We start from the raw sequence: 20,197 nt of genomic DNA on the forward strand, positions 1-20,197 counted from the left end.
CCCGAAGATGGCAGAAACTACAATTTTTCTTTGAATTTTAGCCTTCCCTTTTTTGTGCTCTGGTACCCACATGTTTTATACATAAAGAGAATTTAAAATCTGAGAGAACCACTGTGCTGAATCTGTCCTCAAAACGTTTATAACCTGCTAAAGGACTTTGAACTTAACAGTTGTGGGAGCTAGAGCATCTTTTGGAATAGACACCCGTTCTCAGTTGAAAAATTGCCAGTAGTGGAAAACAGAATAAATATGTTTGCTGTCCTTTATTAAATCTTAAGTGGAATTTTAAGTCCTATATATATATATTAATCTAGTGCTCACTAGTGTTCAGTGTAGTACGACCACACATTTTGTTTTTTAAAAGAATTTGTGTCCATTTTATAGGATGTTAATCGAAAAAATACTAATGTGGTGGAATCATGGGAAAGAAGTAAAGAGAAACAATCCTACACTCACATCATCTCCAAAAACGCTTCCTTCACGTTCACCTGGGCCTTTCAGAGAATAAACGAGGGCCAAGATGTAAGTACTTCTTTATGTACAGGGCTTTACAGCACAGCTTTCCTTGGGTGCTCACTGCTAGAGCTCTTGTCCTCCATTGAAGCTCACAGGCTTCTTGTAGGGGGCGAGTGGCTGTCACCATATAGCGGCCCTTGGGAGGCAGCTGTGGATAAACCATCCATGTTGAAAGACATATCCATGCCTAAGTTGCTCTCTGAATTGGTGCAGTGGTGCACAGAGCTGTGGTTAGTGTCCAAATGCAGTGGCGTGATGACACCAGGGTGGTTTCCTTGCCTCTCCTTCCAGAGCAGACAGTTCATCAATGACATGGCAAAGATCTACTCCATCACGGTGACCAACGCAGTGGATGGAGTCGCCTCTTCTTGCCGGGCCTGTGCGCTGGGTTCCAAGCAGTCCGGCTCATCCTGTGTGCCCTGCCCTGCAGGACACTACATCGAGAAGGAGACCAGCCAGTGTAAGGAGTGTCCGGTCAACACCTTCCTGTCCATCCACCAGGTCTACGGCAGGGAGGCCTGCATCCCCTGTGGGCCTGGCAGCAAGAGCACCAAGGTACAGAAACCAAGTGTCTGAGCGATGGGCAGACAGGGTTTATTGGGATACGAGCACTCAAAGGGCCAGTTTTAGTCCTTTCCTACAGGTATGTGCCTTGTGAGCACTGGAGTATAATTATAACCGAGGATCCCGTTCTTCTAAAATATGTTCCTAGACTAATTTCTGTTTGTAAATATGCAATAAAAAGATAAAATTGACCACACCGGCTCAAAAAAAGGTTCGTTTCAAGAAGTGTAAGAACAGGGCAAGCATATACGTTATTTCCAACTAAAACTTCCCAGAATACCGCTGTTTTAAACTCAGGGACTTCCTCAGCTGGATGATGTTTCTGTGCCTTTAGAAACCTGCAACAGTCTCCTCTTATATGAAGTCACCCTTAAGCCTAGATAAACATTTATCATGTGCAGCATCTTTTGGCAAGGAGCTGCACACGGACCTGAAGAACTGCTCCAATTTGTTCATATTCTGCCTGTTTTCAGCTGGGTTTACATCCTGTCCCTGTTTCTTGAGCTGTTTCTTGTGTTTCCTTTGCAAGATGCGAAAGAGGGCATCTTCTGGTCTATCCACAGGGTTTTAAGCTGGGACATTGGGTTCCTAAAAGCACCCACGACAAAACAAAGCAAGAACTCTAACTCTGCATTTTCTTGGCGAATGCAACAGACAGCAAAAAGGCCAGGCTTAGGGAACATTAAAGTCTTGATATGTGATTGCAAGGGGCTGAAAGAGGAAAGGGAAATCTCCCAAGGGAAAGGTGAATTACAGGAGTAGGACAAAGTTGCCCTTCATCCCTAACAAAGAAAGCTGTCTGCACCTGCTTGCTTTAACTCCCTGGTGAATGGTTTGCTGCTGGTCCATAACTGCTCTTTAATAGATGCCTCTCCCTCTCTGAAGGACCACTCTGCCTGCTACAGTGACTGCCTGGTGTCGTACGTCAAGGATAACCAGAGCCTGAATTACGATTTTAGCAACCTCAGCCAGGTGGGCTCGCTGATGAGCGGACCCAGCTTCACCTCCCGAGGGACCAAGTTCTTCCACTTCTTTAACATCAGCCTGTGTGGGAACGAGGTGAGCTCAGCTGGTGTTGAGGGTCGGGAGGGATTAACCAATTTGCTGCCCCAGTTGATGCTCTGTGGGATCACACTGTGACAGGATGAGGACTCTGCTACAGCTGAGCTGTCACTGAGACCGTGAAAACACTTCCCTCTGGATCTTGCTCGGCAGTGCCAGAGGACTTTTGAGCAGCCAAGTGATTTTTCCACAGCAGAGATGACAGTGTTTTAGGCATAAGTAATGCTCAGAAGAAAAACCCTGTCACATCCCTACCTTTTCTTAGTTCTGGTGCGTTCAAGTCACTTGGGTCACAACCCTGACCTTTTTGTGCTGCCACCGAGGAACTCAAGTGAAGAGTCAGAGTCTTTCATAGGTTTCCCTCATGACTTGGCTGGAGACGTTGCTGTCAGCAGAGCCCCTGGTCACCCCACTGCCTGCCAATGGCTGAGGTGCCTGCTGCTGACTTTGATTGCAGCCTTTTAGCGTGGTGGAAAAATGTGTTTAGTCCATGAGGGCAAACAGTCTCTGCCCCAGGGTGAAGATTTTTCTGTCTGGGGCTTGAACTGTACCAGGGCGTTTTGTCCCATACATAAATTGAAGTTTCGGAGCAGTGCCAGTGATGTACCATGAAAGCCAATGCATGTAGTTTACATTCATGTTCAGCCCTGTAAAGATCTGAAGTCTCTTTCCCATGTACCAAAGGGTTTGCATGAGTTGGCGCAAATGAGTAGTCACATTTCTTTACAGTGTTTTGCCTACTTTTAGGCTTAAATGTGTGTTTAAGTACCACCTGGGTTAGAGCTGCTGACTAGATCCACAAAGGTACAGATGTGCTCACTCCCCTCTGGATCTGGTCTTCATTTTCCCAAACTCCTACTATGGTACTACAGTACTACTAACCATATCATTAGGTCCTGAGCGCTTGGCATTTTGTCAGGACGACTGAGTCTGGTGATTTGTCTTTCATTGCTGTTGCTCTGAGATTCTAGCACTGGTCTTGGAGTGTGACATTAATGCAGCTGTGAAGGCTGTATATCTGTTTAAGGATTTCACGTATTTGTGCTTTGAAAATATTTTCTCTGGCTTAAATCTCAAATAAAGAGGTATTCTACAGTATATAATTTAAAGGCAAGGGAAATATGGTCTTCCTTTTCAAGCCATTTTATTATGCTCTGCAAGTAAACACTGTGCTGTCAAGATAAACAAAGAGTGCTTCGTAGCACAGGTTTCTGATAAGACACATACCAGAGGTGACACCGTGTTTCTGGGTCTGTACAAGACTTTAATCGGAGCTTTCACAATGGCACAGTTTGTTGTTGCAATCTGTCCCTCTCATGATAGAAAGACCAAGTTGTTTCTAAGGTGCAGTAATGAAACTCATCCAGTGTGCCGTCAGGAAGATTGCAATCTCTTCTTTCCCTAACTTATCAACAACCAACAGCTTCCCCACTTTTTTCTGATTGTCCACAGGGGAAGAAGATGGCTATTTGCACGGACAATATCACAGATGTTACTCTGAAGGACATGGTTGCAGAATCAGAAGATTTTTCCAATTTTGTGGGAGCTTTTGTCTGTCAGTCCACCATCATCCCGTCGGACAGCAAGGGTTTCCGAACAGCCCTGGCTCTGCAGTCCAACAGCCTTGCCGACAGGTTCTTAGGTACATGGTTTGTCTTCTGCTTGTTGTTGTCGTGAATGTACTCTCATATATTTAGGGCTGCAGAATAAATCCTCTCAGCCCAGCGGTGCTGCATTACCTTGGGGGAAGAGTGAAGGGGCAGCCCAAGATTCAGTCCCACTTTGTTCCTGAGCTGAGAAGCATCTCTGGACAGATGCCATTGCATTTTGCTGCTACTTCAGTCCAGCTCATGGCTGGAGGAGAAGAGCAAGGGCTGGCCTTATTCTTTGTTTTCCGTGCCCGTATTATTCACTCCTCCCTGTGGTTGTTCTAGTGGGTCCCATGGTGCATAGAATTTCCGCACAAAAATCTGGAGAATGTAATTAAAAAGCACTGGTTTTCTTTCATGTTGCCTACCCACCTCATGCAGAGCAAGACTGTAGTAGTCACATTAGTCCAAGTGTCTCTGCCCATGCCAAGTCCCCACTCGGGCAATTTCAGAAGAAGCAGCTGGTGCTGGGACATAATTGGGCAGGGAAGGAGGAGGCTTAGGGCAGCATGGGGCCATGCACATCGTTAAGTCTTTCATTGCTCCGGCTCACAAGTTCCCAGAGTCTGAGGCCAGATTAGACAATGAAGTCCTTTATTCTGCTCACCTATCCATTACAGGCACTGAGTGTTTGTACTTTCTCCCTGGCATTGATCCCAGAAACTCTTGTTTGACAAAAGCACGTCTTTGGAAGAGCATTCAACCTGGACTTTTAAGACTGGCAGAAATAAAAGCTTTGCCACGGTCATTGGTATTTTTTTTCCACTGGCCAAACACGGTTTCTGTATTTAGTTTTAAAGCAGACTTGTTCCCTGTTTGAATTTGCCTGACTTCAGTTTTCAGCTCTTGCTTCTTGTTGTTCTTTCTCCGTTTCACACCCACATTTTCCTCCTTGGAGAAATATTTTGTATACTGCAATCATCACATCCTTCCCAGTCTGCTCTTCTGAGAAACTAAGTAGGCCCAAGTTCTTCTAAGTCTCTTGCTATCATGTAATTCTCTCAAGCATCCGTGTGATATTTGAGGCTCTTTCTGCAGCCTCTGTAACTTATATTTTCTTAAGGTGTAGGCATCAGAATGGAATAGTATTCCAGTATTTAGTTCACTATTATGGCAATAAAAAAATAAAAATCACTTCTGTATTTGTATATACTTGCAAGGATGGAATCTCTGAGTGCTTTTTTCTCCAGACTCATGGGATTTCATGATGGCTTCTTGGGTCTGATATCCAGTCTGGATCTTTTTTCAGAGTTACACTTTCCAAGGGAAAATCTCTCTTCCTTAGGACTGCCCTTAATCCCTTGCTGCACTTGTCTGTACTAAGATATGTTTAGTGTGATTGGGACCAGCTTATCAAGTGAACCAAGTTGCTCTGCATTTCATTTCTGTTCCTCTTAATTGTTGTCTCATCTACACACTTTACCAACAGTGATTATACACTTAACTTGCAGATCCCTGATGATAATCTTGCGTTTTGGGACTCCAATATCAATGCTTAGAGAAGCCTGGAGACATACCACATTTCATCACAATTTCCCGTGGCCTGATAATTTTATAATTAGTTAGTTAAATAATTTTTAATCCAGAGTGTGCACTTAATTGATACTACACTGATAACTTTTTAATTAGAGTCTCATGTGGTAATTAGTGAAGTACTTGATAAATTTATATAATTTTCTGTAGCAACCAAATTCATCAATGCTCAAAGAATGAAATCAGATTTGTTCAACAAGAGCTGTTCTCCATAAATTCACGTTGGCTGCCACTCATTATATATCTGTCCTTAAATGAAACCCATCTTCCGCTTCCCATTCCTGTTATTTTGCCTCATCGCGTTAGCCACATTGTAAGTTGCTCACCATTTCCCCTCTCCATCAGTCTTTTGACATTTTGCCATCGTTAAAAGCTCTACTAAAGGTCACTCTTAGTTATGGTTTTGCTAGTTTATAAGCATGCATGCCAAGTAGGTGCCAATATCCTCTCCTGCCACTAAAGGAATGAGGTGTTCAGTCATTGTCTTGGAAAGCGAGGCAATAGTCCTTATTTTTTCCTAATACAGAGAAAAGACATCAAGCTCTTCTGCTGCCTTTTCTTTATCCCAGTTGTTACATTTTAAAATGGTTGAGGTTTGCCTTTCCTATCCATAAGATGTACTTTTATTTCTATTATTTCTAAAAAAGCTCCAAATGTATAATTTTTCTAGTGCTGCCAAACACAGGCTTTTCCCTGAAGTCTTTAGCATACGTTATCATTTTTCTGTAACTCATAAGTTTTGATTTTATTTGATTCTCTATTCCTTCTCCATTAAGCTTGTTACAATGTTTTTTTTTATTTTAATTGCTCTTTTACTGCTGTTCTGATCCAAGGTGAACTCTTAGTCAAAGCTACTGTCATTCTTGAGAGAGTCGTTGTGGCTTTTTAGCCATATAATTAATATCCTCTGAAGAATGAAATATGTTTTTTCACACTTGATTTTGCTTCTAGTGTTCTTATTTTTGAGGAATTGCACTTTGAGATGCCATCTCTACAGTACTGCATATTGGATGGGAATATTCTTTAATTGCCGCTGTTGAATATAGTAGGGTCCCTAGGAGCTATATTCTGCCAGTCTAGTGAGAAACTAATTCTGTCCATTTTGTTGCAATACAAATTTAAGTTATCCTGTGTTTGATGCAATGTCTTTGATGAGAGGAAATTATCACCCTTGCTGACATCAGCATATGTTCTCTGAATGAAGGCCCCTCCACAATAACCTGACATCTTTCTGCACATGCTCCTGATGGTTCACAGAATCACAGAATGGTCGGGGTTGGAAGGGACCTCTGGAGATCATCTAGTCCAACCCCCTGCCAGAGCAGGGTCACCCAGAGCAGGTTGCACAGGAACACGTCCAGGCAGGTTTTGAATGTCTCCAGGGACGGAGACTCCACCACCTCTCTGGGTAGCCTGTAATGGTTGCTGCAGCACCGCTCATTTTGGTCTGTCTGCTGATGTGGTGCTCTGTAGCCATCCCTCACCTGCACGCCCTCCTGAGCACATCAATCCATGTGCATTCACAGTCCCAGGCTCTGACTTGTCCTACACCAGGCAGTGGTGTCTAGTGCAAGCTGTCATCTTTGTTATCTACTACGTTTACCTAAAAGGGTTATAACCAGACCTGGATTTTTCCAGCTGTGCGAATCGTCCTCCCAAATGTAATGCCAGTGAAGTCAAAGTCCAGTCAAAGTCCTAAGAGTTCAGCTAGGCTGTCTGCACTGTTGCAAGAACAAGTGGAAAACTTCTTTTCTACAGTCTTTCCCATCTTCTCACCAGTTGCCTGCTGCTACCTCTTGTTCTTGTTGTTTGAGCAATATTTCACCTCACTAGAAGGATGCAGCCTGCCTCATTTGTACAGCTCGCTCTTCTTCGGAAGTGTTCCAGGGCAGCACCAATATTTTCTGTCTTCTTTGCTTCATGGGTTGGAAGAATCTCTAAGAACGTCAGTTACTTGAATCTTCCTCTTTTTCATCTCTTCTTCAAATCCATGCAGATCTGTGTAACCTGTATTGTTCCACCCACCAGCCTGTCATTTATTCCCAAATGTGCCATCAAGGCTTGCTTGAGACTCCATAATCCTTCTGAGTCTTGTCATTGGATCTTTCAGTGTCTCTTCCACAGCAGTGCAGATTGCGCAGGGTGTAACCTGTTTGTGATGTGTTAGGGTTATACGTTGAAGGCATATGCTTTGAGCAGTTGATTGGGTCAAATGTCTTCAGCAGTCCTTTCCCAAACTCAATTACTTTATGATTCTGTAATATACCATGGTTGCTTTAAATTAATACAAAAGAGTAAAACTTATTTACACTGGTGTTGTTTTATTATTATTTTTTTTGTTATGTCTGTGTGAGGAAATCAGACTCTATGAGGAACATACAAATCTGCAAAGTTTAGTTAGAATAGAATAAAGTGTATAATGTCATTAAATGCTATTAAGTGAGACCCGTACCTTTCAGACTGAGAAAACGTTATATGTGAACCCCTCAGAAATCCATTCTTAGCCTGTTCCTTTTTTTTTTTCTTCTCAAATTTTAGGAGCTACTGTTGAAACAACGCTGGAAAATATCAGCATCGAGACAGATATGTTTCCTCCCTCTCCAAGCAAAATACCTGACGTGCATTTCTTTTACAAGTAAGTACAAAATACTGTTTATTGGTACATCAAATTTCTTCGTTTGTTTAAAGGAAACTAAAACTGTGATCTTTAATCCACCTTTAGTCTTTATCACTTTAATCAGTATCTGGCTGATATTGACTGGCATGTTGAAGAGCAACTTTTGAAATCAGCAAACGCTGTTTACTCAAATCTAAATAACACTTGATATAGAGAGTGGTACCAGAGCTTTGATTCATCCAGGTGCCACTTCCAGTGTCATGTTCTTTTCCATAATTTCTCATATATGGCTTTGATATGTCCACTTCCCGCTGCATATTTTCTTTCACATTCATTTGCATTTACTTCGATGTTACAAAAACGAACCAATCAAAGTTAAAAATAATTTTTCCAACCTGCCCAGTTACTAGTGTGCTTTTCCTATTCTTCACTTTCCTCCGTAAAAAGAATACCTCAGCTTGGGCAGGAATTAGCTGAAAGATCACCTCTATTAAGATTTCCGCATGCTGATATTCTAAGCTTGGACTCTGAAGCCTGTGGGGCTATTCAGCTTATCTTAAGGCACATACCTGTATTTGTTCTACTGATTTGCTCTCTAGATTGTGTTGGCTTTAGCGATAGATCTTAACTAGCTATAGCACTTTGGATATCAACACTTTATGCATATGTAAATACTTAAATTACGTGTCTGATTCTGCAAATTGAACCCCACAACAGTGACCCTACTTTGTGTGTACTATGTCTGTCATGTTGGAATAAAGTCCATTTTTTGAATACCTTTTGCCTTGTGCTATTTTGGGACAGTGTGGTTCTCAGATTACTAGGCAAGGAGTCATCATAAACTCTCCAGCAGAGTAACACGCCAACCACAGCACCTGCGACTCTCCTTTCTAACCGTTCTATTCTGTTTTGTAGGGCAGGTTTATTTCTTGACTCGGGAGAATTCAAACTAGCTAGAAAAACAGAGCGGTTCCATGAGTGACATCTCAAAACACTTTGACATTTAAATGAAGTGACGAAACCTACCCTGCTTCTGTTGCTCCTTTTTTTTTCCTTCCAGCTGACAAAGGCAAAAATGCTGTGGTAAAGGGTATTTCTTTAGTACTGTAGTTGTGTAAATGGACAGAGACCTATGAAACAGCAACACTTATTTACTGTAGTGGAAATGTATTCTATTTCTCTTTTTGTTTGACGTTAGGTCTTCAACAGTGACGACCTCCTGTGAAAATGGCCGTGCAACTGTTGTGACAATGAGATGCAACCCCAACAAACCAGACCAAGGAGAGCTTTCTGTGCCCAGGTATTTAAGTATTCATATCCTAGAAGTGCCAAGAAGCCTTTTCTCCTCAGGTGATCTTCACAAAACTCGTTAGTAATTGTATACTTAACAGCAAAGAGAAGTGCTGTCTCCCTCATCAGCCACCCAGGAGGTCTCACTCATTTCTCCCCGGTAAAGGATGGTGTGTCCATCACCTCCCAGCAGACCAACTGCTCTGTATTTAGGCTGTGTGGTGAGAGAGGCTAGAGCTTGGGCAGGTTGTTCCAAGCTTAAAGCCCAAACAAAATGTAGTGATATTTTGATGTTTCTTGTCTCCACTTCTCTATTTCAGTTCCTTATTTTGATCTTTGGTCTCCTGATAAGAACTGCCTTGTTGGGGTTTTGTAAGGAAGTTTTTCTTCTTTGATCTACAGCAGTAGCTGCAGACAAAGTGATTTTTTTTTGAAAAAGAGCAACCTGTCCTAGGAACTGTGAAGTCTGCTATCACAATGCTTTTGTTAGCCCTGACCCTGTCTAGTTCAAGTTCTATATATATTTATTTACATCTCTCATCACTCCAGTTTGTATCCTGGACCCCTTCTACCAGTGGTGTTTAATTTACCTGACTTTTTGTTCCCTTCACTCTGATTCAAGTGACTCCAAAAGCTTCTTTCTTCCAAAGCCCTGTTTATGCCTGCACATCAAAAGTTGCAGAGAAAACAGTAAAAGAATTAATTCTATTACTCTTTAGCATCACCCTGTGATTCTTCAGTTCTCCTCAATTCTGATAACCCTCCCCTTTCACTGTCTTAGTCTGTCTGGACGTTACTATAAAACTGCTGATAGCCCTCTCATTCATCCTCCTTCCCAAAAGTTAAGTCCTCTTCTCAAAAGCTAACAGCGCGAGAAGTGTGGGATCCTCTTTGATCCCTGTCCCTCTTGGGATGGGTGAACCATGCTCACCTGAATGAAGGCAAAGAGGCATCTACTTCACAGGATGGAGGAGTGATTGGTGTTTGAACACGTTTGGAGATGCTTACCCCAGTTTCCTAGGGACCTGACACACTACAGATTATGCTGGGCAACAAGCCATTATCTGTCAGCTGCCGCGTGAGAATCCTCCAGATGTCCTTCTAGTGTTATAGATTAAACGGGAGGTGAGCTGTGGTAACTCACCTGTAGTGAGGGAGGAGTAACCTTACCTTGCTTGTAAAAGTGTGAGCATGGGTAGAAATGGCACACAGCTGACATAATGTACCTTATCTCAGTTCTTGTTGACTTCTCCCTTCCTAGCCCCCTTTGATTAGCTCAGCAGTCAGACAGCTATTTTCAAACAGTGAGATATCTGATACATGTCAAATAATACTGCATGTAACTCCTTGATCCTCCAGACGTGGTGTTTAGTATCACATGAAGTTACAATATAAGATGAAAGAGGCTGAGGAGAATGGTCTGTCAATGCTTTTGCCATGTACATTGAAAAAATGTTCCATAATCCAGAGAGAACAGTTGTCAGTTGTCTCAAATCAGGGTAAGCCAGAATGGGCTTTTGGGGCTGTGAATTTTTCAGTCCTTCAGATCATAGATCATAGATCATAGAAAGGTTTGGGTTAGAAGGGACCTAAAGATCATCGAGTTCCAACCCCCCTGCCATGGGCAGGGACACCTCCCACTAGACCAGGCTGCTCAAAGCCCCATCCAGCCTGGCCTTGAACACCTCCAGGGATGGGGCAGCCACAGCTTCTCTGGGCAACCTGTTCCAGTGTCTCACCACCCTCACAGTAAAGAATTTCTTCCTAATATTTAATCTAAATCTACTCTCTTTCAGTTTAAAACTGTTCCCCCTCGTCCCATCGCTCCACTCCCTGATCAAGAGTGCCCCCCAGCTTTCCTGGAGCCCTTTTAGGGACTGGAAGGGGCTCTAAGGTCTCCCCGGAGCCTTCTCATCTCCAGTCTGAATCAGGATAACAGATTTCCAGATGATATAGGAAAAAATTTTCAAATGCATTTTTCTGTATGGATATATTTCACATTTACATGACCTAGCTCCTTGCATGGACTTTTGGCCACTGCTGCTGTTAGACGTGATGTAATTGCCAGTAAAAAAAGCTGCGTGAATGTCCTGCCATTGCCAGTACAACTTTCTTCTGCAGGCTGAATACAAAATAGGGTCATTCGTCTTTCTTAGACCAAGAGAAGCTGTTATCTCTTCATTAACTGGTGAACATCCTTCTAGTAATTAACCATGACAGGACAAATCCATTCCATACGGACGAAATCACTCAGACATCATTAGAACAGCAGCAGGAACCAGATAGCAGCATTCATGTGGAACAGTCACCCAGTGCAGAACAGCAATAGAGGTGCATGCTGAGCTAGCTCGTGTCAGTGAAATGCTGGAGTAGTTCTGCTGGTCTCCAAGACTCCGCTCCCTTCCCTTCCCTTCCCTTCCCTTCCCTTCCCTTCCCTTCCCTTCCCTTCCCTTCCCTTCCCTTCCCTTCCCTTCCCTTCCCTTCCCTTCCCTTCCCTTCCTTCCCTTCCCGCCTCTCCTCTCCTCTCCTCTCCTCTCCTCTCCTCTCCTCTCCTCTCCTCTCCTCTCCTCTCCTCTCCTCTCCTCTCCTCTCCTCTCCTCTCCTCTCCTCTCCTCTCCTCTCCTCTCCTCTCTTCTCCATTGTAGGTGAGTGAGTAGCACTCACTGCCAGGAACTGAACTGTTATTGTAGACCTTTGACAGCCTAACATCTGTTTTCACTTGAGAAAGCATTTTACAAACTGGGAAAAATTCTTCCCCCTAGATTTTTACCATCTGCTGACTTGAGGGATGTCTACCCATTTGTTGTACTTCCCATTACCAATTTTCAGCAGCAGAATGTGGATTGAGGATGCAAATCCCAGAGCGCTTCATAACTGATAACTAAGCTTTGCTCTCTTCCTAGTTCTTGCCCTGCAGGCACCTGCGATGGATGCACTTTCTATTTTGTATGGGAAAGTGCAGAAGCTTGCCCTCTCTGCACGGAGCAAGACTACCATGAGATCGAGGGAGCCTGCAAAAAAGGATTTCAGGTACAGGACCCATGTCTCCAAGTCAGATGGGTTCATTTGGGTATAACTTGGACTCTGTTGAAATTTGGTGTGCAAATTCAGATACAAGTGCAGGTAGAGTTGTGAAATCTCAGTCCAGGCTCTGAGCTGGCTGGGTCCAAGTCTCATTGGCAAGGTGCTGTGTTGAGACTCAGGGATATTTGTGCCAATGACAGCATGGTTCCTGGAGGAGAGCTGGCTTGTGCTGACCAGATGTGTGGGTAAGGACATGAACTTTGGATGCATTCATACATGCCGGAAAGTTATTTGTGAAGGATGGAGCGCCCAAAGGACTTAAATCCTTTAACACTCATAAACATCGGGGACAGGCTAGGACAGGATTCAGAATTTCAGTTCAGAAATTCATCCATCCTTTCTTGCAATTTTTTTGCTGCTGCCTTCTCTAGCCAAATATTAGGAAGTCCTTTCACAGATTTGTGACTGTCCTGTTGATCAACAGCTCCAATGCAAGCACAACACATTCACCATGTTGTGCCTGGTGAAGAGCAATATGGAAGAGGAAAGCCTTTTACCATGTCTGAACCTGCAGGCATAATCAAGGGGCCAACTGAGTAGATAATATGACTCCACCTAGAGTCCGAAAACTTGAAATTACATGTTTTGGTTTGCTTTCATTGAAAAGAACCTTTTCTAGCCGTTCTACCTCAAAACAACTTGTTTTCTTCAACTCTAAATAGTTCTCTCTTTTCCTATAAACAGCTCACTTTTTGGTCTTTTTTGTTTCCCATTTGAAAGGAAACCTTATATGTATGGAATGAGCCAAAGCATTGCATTAAAGGGGTTCCCTTGCCAGAAAAAAGGACCAGCGCTTGTGAAACAGTGGATTTTTGGCTAAAAGTTGGAGCTGGTGTTGGTGCTTTCACAGCCGTTCTGCTCGTAGCTTTGACCTGCTATTTTTGGAAGAAGAACCAGAAGTAAGTAAAATTGTGTTCCGTATAAAAGTAAGCTAAAACCTTGATGTAGTGAACAGAAAGACATTTCATGGATCTGATGTTATGACAATGTTGATGAGAAATACCATCTTGGATTAGTCTGTTAATCCACCAAGCCGAGGTTTCTTCTGTCAACAGTGGCTATCAAAAATGCTAGTGAGGAAAGCATAGAAAATCCACAGTAATTTGTTATGGAATAATTTCCCAACAGGAACTGACTTTTTAATGCCAAAGAGTTTGAAGTTGACCTTAGGTCCTGAGTAACACAGCTTTCTAAAGGTCTGAATACCAAAAGTATATCTCTTCAGTCTGATTAGTCCCTTTCAGTTGGGTTAAAATAAGGTTCTTGACCATATATCGCTTAGGTCTCTTTTGGCAGGTCCATGTCTGGTGCACACCCAAAAATCTCTTCTCAGACTAAACATACTGGCTGTTCCCTATCCTCATTGTCCTCTGCTTCCCAAATCTCATGCCATAAACTTTCAAAACGTGATTCCACCTCTGTGGGATTTCATCGCCCCATAGCACATCCATCTTCACCAAATGCAGACTCCAGTATCACGGTCCCCACCTCTTGCTGCCTCCTGCCACACACTGTTACACATCCCTCCCCCATAGCCTCTTTGGACAAGGGTGTGATGCAGATTCTGATAACGGACTGAAGTCAGACCTGCTGTTGCCCCAACCAGCACGCAGGTCACACTTCTTCATGCAGGGAATCTCCTGCCCTACTTGTGGTCTTTTGGGAAAACATGGCTCTTTTATAAGGATAGAGGTCTAATCTGGAGAGCAGGAGCTTGGTGTATTGTTAATACTGTTCTGGTAACATGTTTTTAATGATTGAAAAATATCTAATTTCCAGTAAATACCTCAGAGGTAACTATGTGGAAGGACTGCAGATAATCTAAATTACAAATACCTTGAATATGGGACATTTATAAAAAAAATCTATGCCTGTCTGGCTTTATATTTTCAGGCTGGAGTATAAATATTCCAAATTAGTGATGACAGCGAACTCAAAAGAGTGCGAGCTGCCAGCTGCTGACAGCTGTGCTATAATGGAAGGAGAAGATAATGAAGAAGAAATAGTATATTCAAATAAGCAGTCACTGCTGGGGAAGCTCAAGTCCTTGGCGACAAAGGTGAGTAGTAATTACTGCTATTAATACTAAAAATAATTATTACCTTTATTTATTACTGGACGTGATGAGGCTGTGATGCTAATTTGCACAGTGCTTTGTGCAGCCTCCCACGCACACATCACCCAGTCCATAGTCAATCCGCTGAAATCCACAGTCTGGATAATGATAGGAAATGTTGCAGGTATTGAGTAAACGCTTCGTCTTCTGCAGAGGGATTTCAGTCGCATTCCTTATTGTGTGGGTGATACCTAAAAAGCAGTTAATGGTGGGGGGAACCTCTCTTCCCGGGTTCCTACCAGATACCTCCATTGCTGAGGCGGAAAAAACTAGGGTCTTTTCAGTCTGGAAAAAAGACAACTGCGGGGGGATCTTATCAACACTTAAAAACACTTAAAGGGTGGGTGTCAGGAGGATGGGGCCGGGCTCTTTTCAGTGGTGTCTGGGGACAGGACAAGAGGTAATGGGTGCAAACTTGAGCATAGAAAGTTCCACCTAAACATGAGGAGGAACTTCTTTACCCTGAGGGTGGCAGAGCCCTGGCACAGGCTGCCCAGAGAGGTGGTAGAGTCTCCTTCTCTGGAGACATTCAAACCCTGCCTGGATGCGTTCCTGTGCAACCTGCTCTAGGTGACCCTGCTCTGGCAGGGGGTTGGACTAGATGATCTCCAGAGGTCCCTTCCACTCCCTACCATTCTGTGATTCTGTGATTCTGTGATTATACATACAGAAAATTAACACTGGGAAGAGAGCCACCAGCCAGCTCCTTGCAGCTACCCTGGGCTGGCTTCATGGCTGACTCGAGAACCATAATTTTGAGTACTGTAGGACTCAGTTGAAGAGGAGGCATCAGCCACAGCCTGATACCCAATACAGCAACCTCCTCCATTTCAGTGGGAAGCAACAGGAAAAAGCAATTTTTCTGCAGCACGTGTGATGTGGGGTTTTGCATGTCTGATTTCATAGCACAAAGGTCTTTGGTGTGCTTTCAACATTTCTGAGAGGAACAACAGAGGACCATCATGGTAGATCCTGCAAGCACTTTGCTCTTTATTCCAAGTGCCTTGAAGTCTATGGGAAGCGTAGTGTTGTCTTTAAGGGGGTCCAGCTGGGGCATCTATTATGATCACGATAAAGGTGGATGACATTTTCCCTTTCAAACAGTTTTGCTGAAGTGGGTTGTTTCAAAATAGGACCATAATAAAAAATTATTTTAAAAAGTCACTTTCTCATTTTGTTGTCAAAATAGTCGTTCAGAATGTTGAATTTTGAGATTTTTTTCTTGTATTCCTTTTTTTCCCTTCTGTGATTGAGTGCAATGTAATTAAAATCTGTGTGCCTCCTTTCTTTTCCCTTAATTTTTCTTCTCTTTGTTATTTTCCTTTTTTTTTATTGGACTTCTGTCCTCTTTCCACACTTACCTGCTCCCCAGACCTCCCTCCAAGGAGAAGTTACCATTACACAGCTAATATGCGGAACTTCCCCTTGACCCCAGCCTGTCTATTTGTCTTGCAAAATCAATACTGTTCCTTGTGGAAAGGGGCAGAAATTCAATATTAATTCTTAATTCAATATTGGGAATATTGAAAATGTAAATGAAGTGAAATCACATCAATTTTTGTGGCGGAATTGCAAAAATGCAAGTTGATTCTATTTTGAGTCTCATAGGGACTGACTCTGAAATACTGATGGCTGTTTTTTGTCCGTGAAATGGCTCGGCGGGTGTGCCTGAGCGTAATGACCAGTGCTGCTGGGGAGGGTCGTGTTTTGCTGAACGCCTGATAAGTATAAAAGCTTTGCTGCCTCTATTTGCGGTACCAACCACTGGCTCCTTCCTGATTAGAAGTATAGAGACGAGAGTGTGGGAGAAGTGTTTGGTTTTTTATCTTTCTTTAAAGTAAGCTTTAGTACCTTAGTATTCAGAGTTTTTTAAAGTTCCTATATCTATTGTAGCAGGTTCACTGAGTATTCTCTCCTTATTAAACAAGCCTGTCAGACATTTCTAAGCTGATTCCCTTTTTCCTGCTAGATAATCATAGCTGGCAAACTCAGCTTCCAGTACCTCATTAGCTTACTGAAATCTGTGTCCTGTGTCCCTGCAGATAACCGGAATTTAATGTATATTTCTCCAAAACAAATGTTATAGGCATTAGTTTTCATTTATGCAAAAGATGAGGAAATTCATCTCCTGCTGCATATGCATGTAAAAAACGGGAAAAAAAATATATAGAGGAAAACGGGAGAAAAAGAGGAGAAATGTAAACCGAGAGATAAAGAAAAATCTGAAGTATCCTAACTATATGTTCAAGCTTCAGGCAATGGTGCTTCTGTGAAGCAAAACATCTCATGAAGCTATTAGTGGTTTTGAGTACCCAAGGAATTCAGGGCTAGGTCTGTAAGTATAGAAAGAAGTGACAGTTATTTTTAATGAGAATATAGAAGTTAAAGAATTATGAAACTGCTTCAGATTGGAGGCTGTTCTCGTTCCATCTGTTGTCTCCAGCATAACAATACCAGGTCCTTCAGAACAAGAAATATATACTCTGCAGTAGGCTGGCGTGGGACAATTTCCCCCCCTGCTCTTTCTCACATCTGCACTAGGCTGTCCTGATCTCTGAGGGAGACAGCTGTAAAGGTCAGATCATGAGGTTAGTTTAACATAGTTTCCAAACTGTGTATATCAACAAGTATAAAAGGTAGATACACGAAGCCAGAACTAGCATTTTCTAGTGAGTATTTTTATGAGGGCTCCCTCATTCATTGCTTCTGCAGGGACCGTTGGGTTGTTGGCACACGCAGTAATGCGTACGTCCGTGCTTCTCGCCCTGATGCCAGAGGGCCCCAGCTGGCGCCCAGCAAATAACAACAGAAAGAAAACTCAACCCTCTAGCCCAGCCCTGGTTTTTAAGATGGCAGAGGATTTGCAGAGCCTTTTTGCTCTGTGGGTCTCCCAGAGGACGAGTTGGGATGGGAATCCAGGAGTGAGGCAATGGCGTTCACATTCACAGATTTTGGTCTGAACCTTTTATTTATTGTAGGAAACACATTCATAAGTAATAATAACCATAAATATGATTACCTTGCAATTCCCCAACTCTGAATACTTCTCCTATACTGTGAGTACGAAATGCAAATTTTCCCTGTACCCTGTGCCACGGACAATATAACTGGCAAAATTTTATTGATTTTCCAAATTTTTTACAGAATTAGTAGCGTTCTAAAATAATAAAGGGTCAAACTGTGCACTTAATGACTGTGGTAGAAATAAAGTGAGGTCTTTGGCAAAGGCTGCTCTGGAGATATTAAGAGAAGTGACATTAGTAACCGTTGGAGTGAACTTGAGGAAACCCAGTTGATGGGAACCTGTCTTTTCCATTGCAGGAAAAAGAAGATAATTTTGAATCTGTTCAGCTGAAATCTTCAAGATCCCAGAATATATGAAGAATTAATGCTGCCTTCAAAGAAACAAACCTAATTTCTATTTTTACAGGACCATATTTTAAACATATTCTGGCACACATTGTAGTGGTGATCTTGGTGAGAAATGCTTGGCCATTTAGGAGGAAAGAAGACAGGAAGCAAACTAGAAAATTGGATTGCCTTACCATGTGATTGAGTACCTTGCCAAAAAAAGAAAGCAGATGCTTGGATTCCATACTGGGAATGAAATTCAACTCAGGAAGAGATATACATACTGCAAATAACATGAATTTTTTGCATTCACCTGGGCATTGCTTAAGCATGCCATATGATTTATAGGTACCTTTCATTTCCTGTCACTCCTTCTACTCGTAAGAATTGATTTTCAGAGAGGCCTGAAACCTCCCACAGAGGTTGCGTATTGTCCTTTAGTAGCATAACTGTGAGTGTCTCTTAAAATCAAAATTGTAAATGGTACTGGGAATGAACATCAGGTGAGTCTTGAGCTTTGGAAAGTATTTTTGATTTTAATACTTTGAAGAGTTGGGTGGTCTGCGTTGGCCTAATGCAAGAGGTGTGGTGTTGCACCTGCAAGTTGAACCCATTCTGATGCCTAAGTCATGGCCATCATGGTTGGGGTAAAACCTGGTGCTATTAAATTTAAGTGTGTTAACTGCTTTTGTATGAATTGTAGGTCTGGGTCCATGAGTTTATAGGGAGTAGCAGGCTCAAACTCTATAATGAGAAGGAAAGTGATATCTAAAGTGCAAGTTGCACTTGTCCCTCTCTGTGGCATCTTGTCCCTCTCTGGAATCTTGTCCTTTCAAGGGAGGTCGTTGACAGTTTCAGGACCCTCCCTTGGGCTGCCAATATGTCACCTTTCCCTGGGTTGCAAACCAACAAAGCCTGAACTACGGAGGTAAAGCAAGAATCTCTACTTCTGGAAATCGGGGGTGAGCTTTGGCAGTTGGGAGGCTTATTAGAAATGTTCAGCCACCCTCATTCCTGGACCCACGCAAGGAACGAGGACAGATGCCCGGCAGAGCTGAGCATGGGTTATGTACTTGTGCAGCTCAGCACCTAAATGCTTTCTGCTGTCAGTGCAAGTACCTGTCTTGGAAGAAGGGCACAAAATGGTGTCTTAAAAACTGGAGCCTGGGTGGACTTTTTCATAAAATCAGCCACATTATAAGCATGTGATCTTCATAATATCCACTGTAATAATTTCCTGAAATTCCCATTGAGTTTGAACTCAAAGGAATCTGAACCTTAGGCAAAAAATATTTGAGTAAAATTATGCAAGATTTGTATAGAGCCAGGAGAAAATGAGGAATGATTCTTGTATTGACCTCTGGTCAGAGTCATATTTTCATTATAGCAAAATTATGTGAATTGCTGAATGCATCAAAACCAGAAAAGACACATGGGCAGAAATCGTCTTTTTACTATAAGGAATACAGATTTTTGATTTTATATGATTGAGTAGATCTATCAGTAAAAGAGGGCCCACTTTTAACTAAAATTTAAATTAAACTGAGTTTTCTGCACTCTAAATATTTTATTATACTATAGATGTGGAAAAAAATTTTATGAAGTTTAGATTTTATTGTTTTGTTTTTGTTTTGTTTTTGTTAGGAAAAATTCAGCTCAGTTATTTTATATCTCCAGTCAAAGAACACAAGCTTTACTCTTTTGATGGGAGATACTTCAGGCATCTTAACTGAAGTGGTGTACATTTTTTGTTGTTCTTGAAAAGGCACTTCACTTTCCCAACAAAGATTTTTATGGGGTATTGTTGAATGTATATTAAATACACATTCCTTTTTGTATATTTTGTACCATTGCACACTTATTATTGTACATTGTATTTGTCGTCATGATGTCATTTATATATGGTTGTCAAAGATGATATGCTCACGGAGTAAATGGTTATGGCTTTGGGATTTCACTTCTTGGATCTTTTATGAAGAGGGTTTTTATGTTGTTGATTTTTATTCAACTAGTGTGCTGTAGCATCAAAGATATATATCTGATGGGCATTCATAAAATAAAGTGAAAATATATTTGAAATTTTGGACTTGAGATGTGTGGTGGAACTGCAGCCTTTCCTGGACATTGCAGGTCTGCGGTGGTGGATAGAGCTTTTCACTGCCATCAAACTGCATCTGTCTACATCTCCTTTATTTTTTTCCCTTCTCTCTCCATATGTTTTCCAAGCCATAATTACAGCTCATTCTCCAGAACATAATTTCTTGTGTCATCGCTGGACCCTTATCTCCAAAATGCCTTAATTTTTATGAACTATATTTATTTTGACTTCATACCGCAGCGAGTTTGTTTGCTTCCTTTCTCTTTCCCTTTTATTTTCCAAATAAAGTACAGAGTGGAAATTTTTTGTCAGCTCTG

At 42.2% G+C, this 20,197-nt stretch overlaps 1 protein-coding gene across 1 annotated transcript in view; it reads left to right on the top strand.

The window, feature by feature from the left end:
• ELAPOR2 (endosome-lysosome associated apoptosis and autophagy regulator family member 2) overlaps window positions 1–19,861 on the top strand; it is a 109,086-nt gene extending 89,225 nt beyond the window's left edge. The window contains exons 13-22 of the mRNA XM_074573344.1: window positions 385–522; window positions 808–1,071; window positions 1,966–2,139; window positions 3,595–3,784; window positions 7,863–7,959; window positions 9,140–9,241; window positions 12,135–12,261; window positions 13,036–13,214; window positions 14,209–14,374; window positions 17,753–19,861. Coding sequence (XP_074429445.1) covers window positions 385–522; window positions 808–1,071; window positions 1,966–2,139; window positions 3,595–3,784; window positions 7,863–7,959; window positions 9,140–9,241; window positions 12,135–12,261; window positions 13,036–13,214; window positions 14,209–14,374; window positions 17,753–17,812 — 1,497 coding nt within the window. The 3' untranslated portion in view covers window positions 17,813–19,861. The remainder of the gene's footprint in view (window positions 1–384; window positions 523–807; window positions 1,072–1,965; window positions 2,140–3,594; window positions 3,785–7,862; window positions 7,960–9,139; window positions 9,242–12,134; window positions 12,262–13,035; window positions 13,215–14,208; window positions 14,375–17,752) is intronic.
• The last annotated feature ends 336 nt before the right edge of the window (window positions 19,862–20,197 follow it).

Source organism: Larus michahellis, chromosome 1 (assembly GCF_964199755.1).
Source record: "Larus michahellis chromosome 1, bLarMic1.1, whole genome shotgun sequence".
In the NCBI taxonomy this organism is placed as follows: domain Eukaryota; kingdom Metazoa; phylum Chordata; class Aves; order Charadriiformes; family Laridae; genus Larus; species Larus michahellis.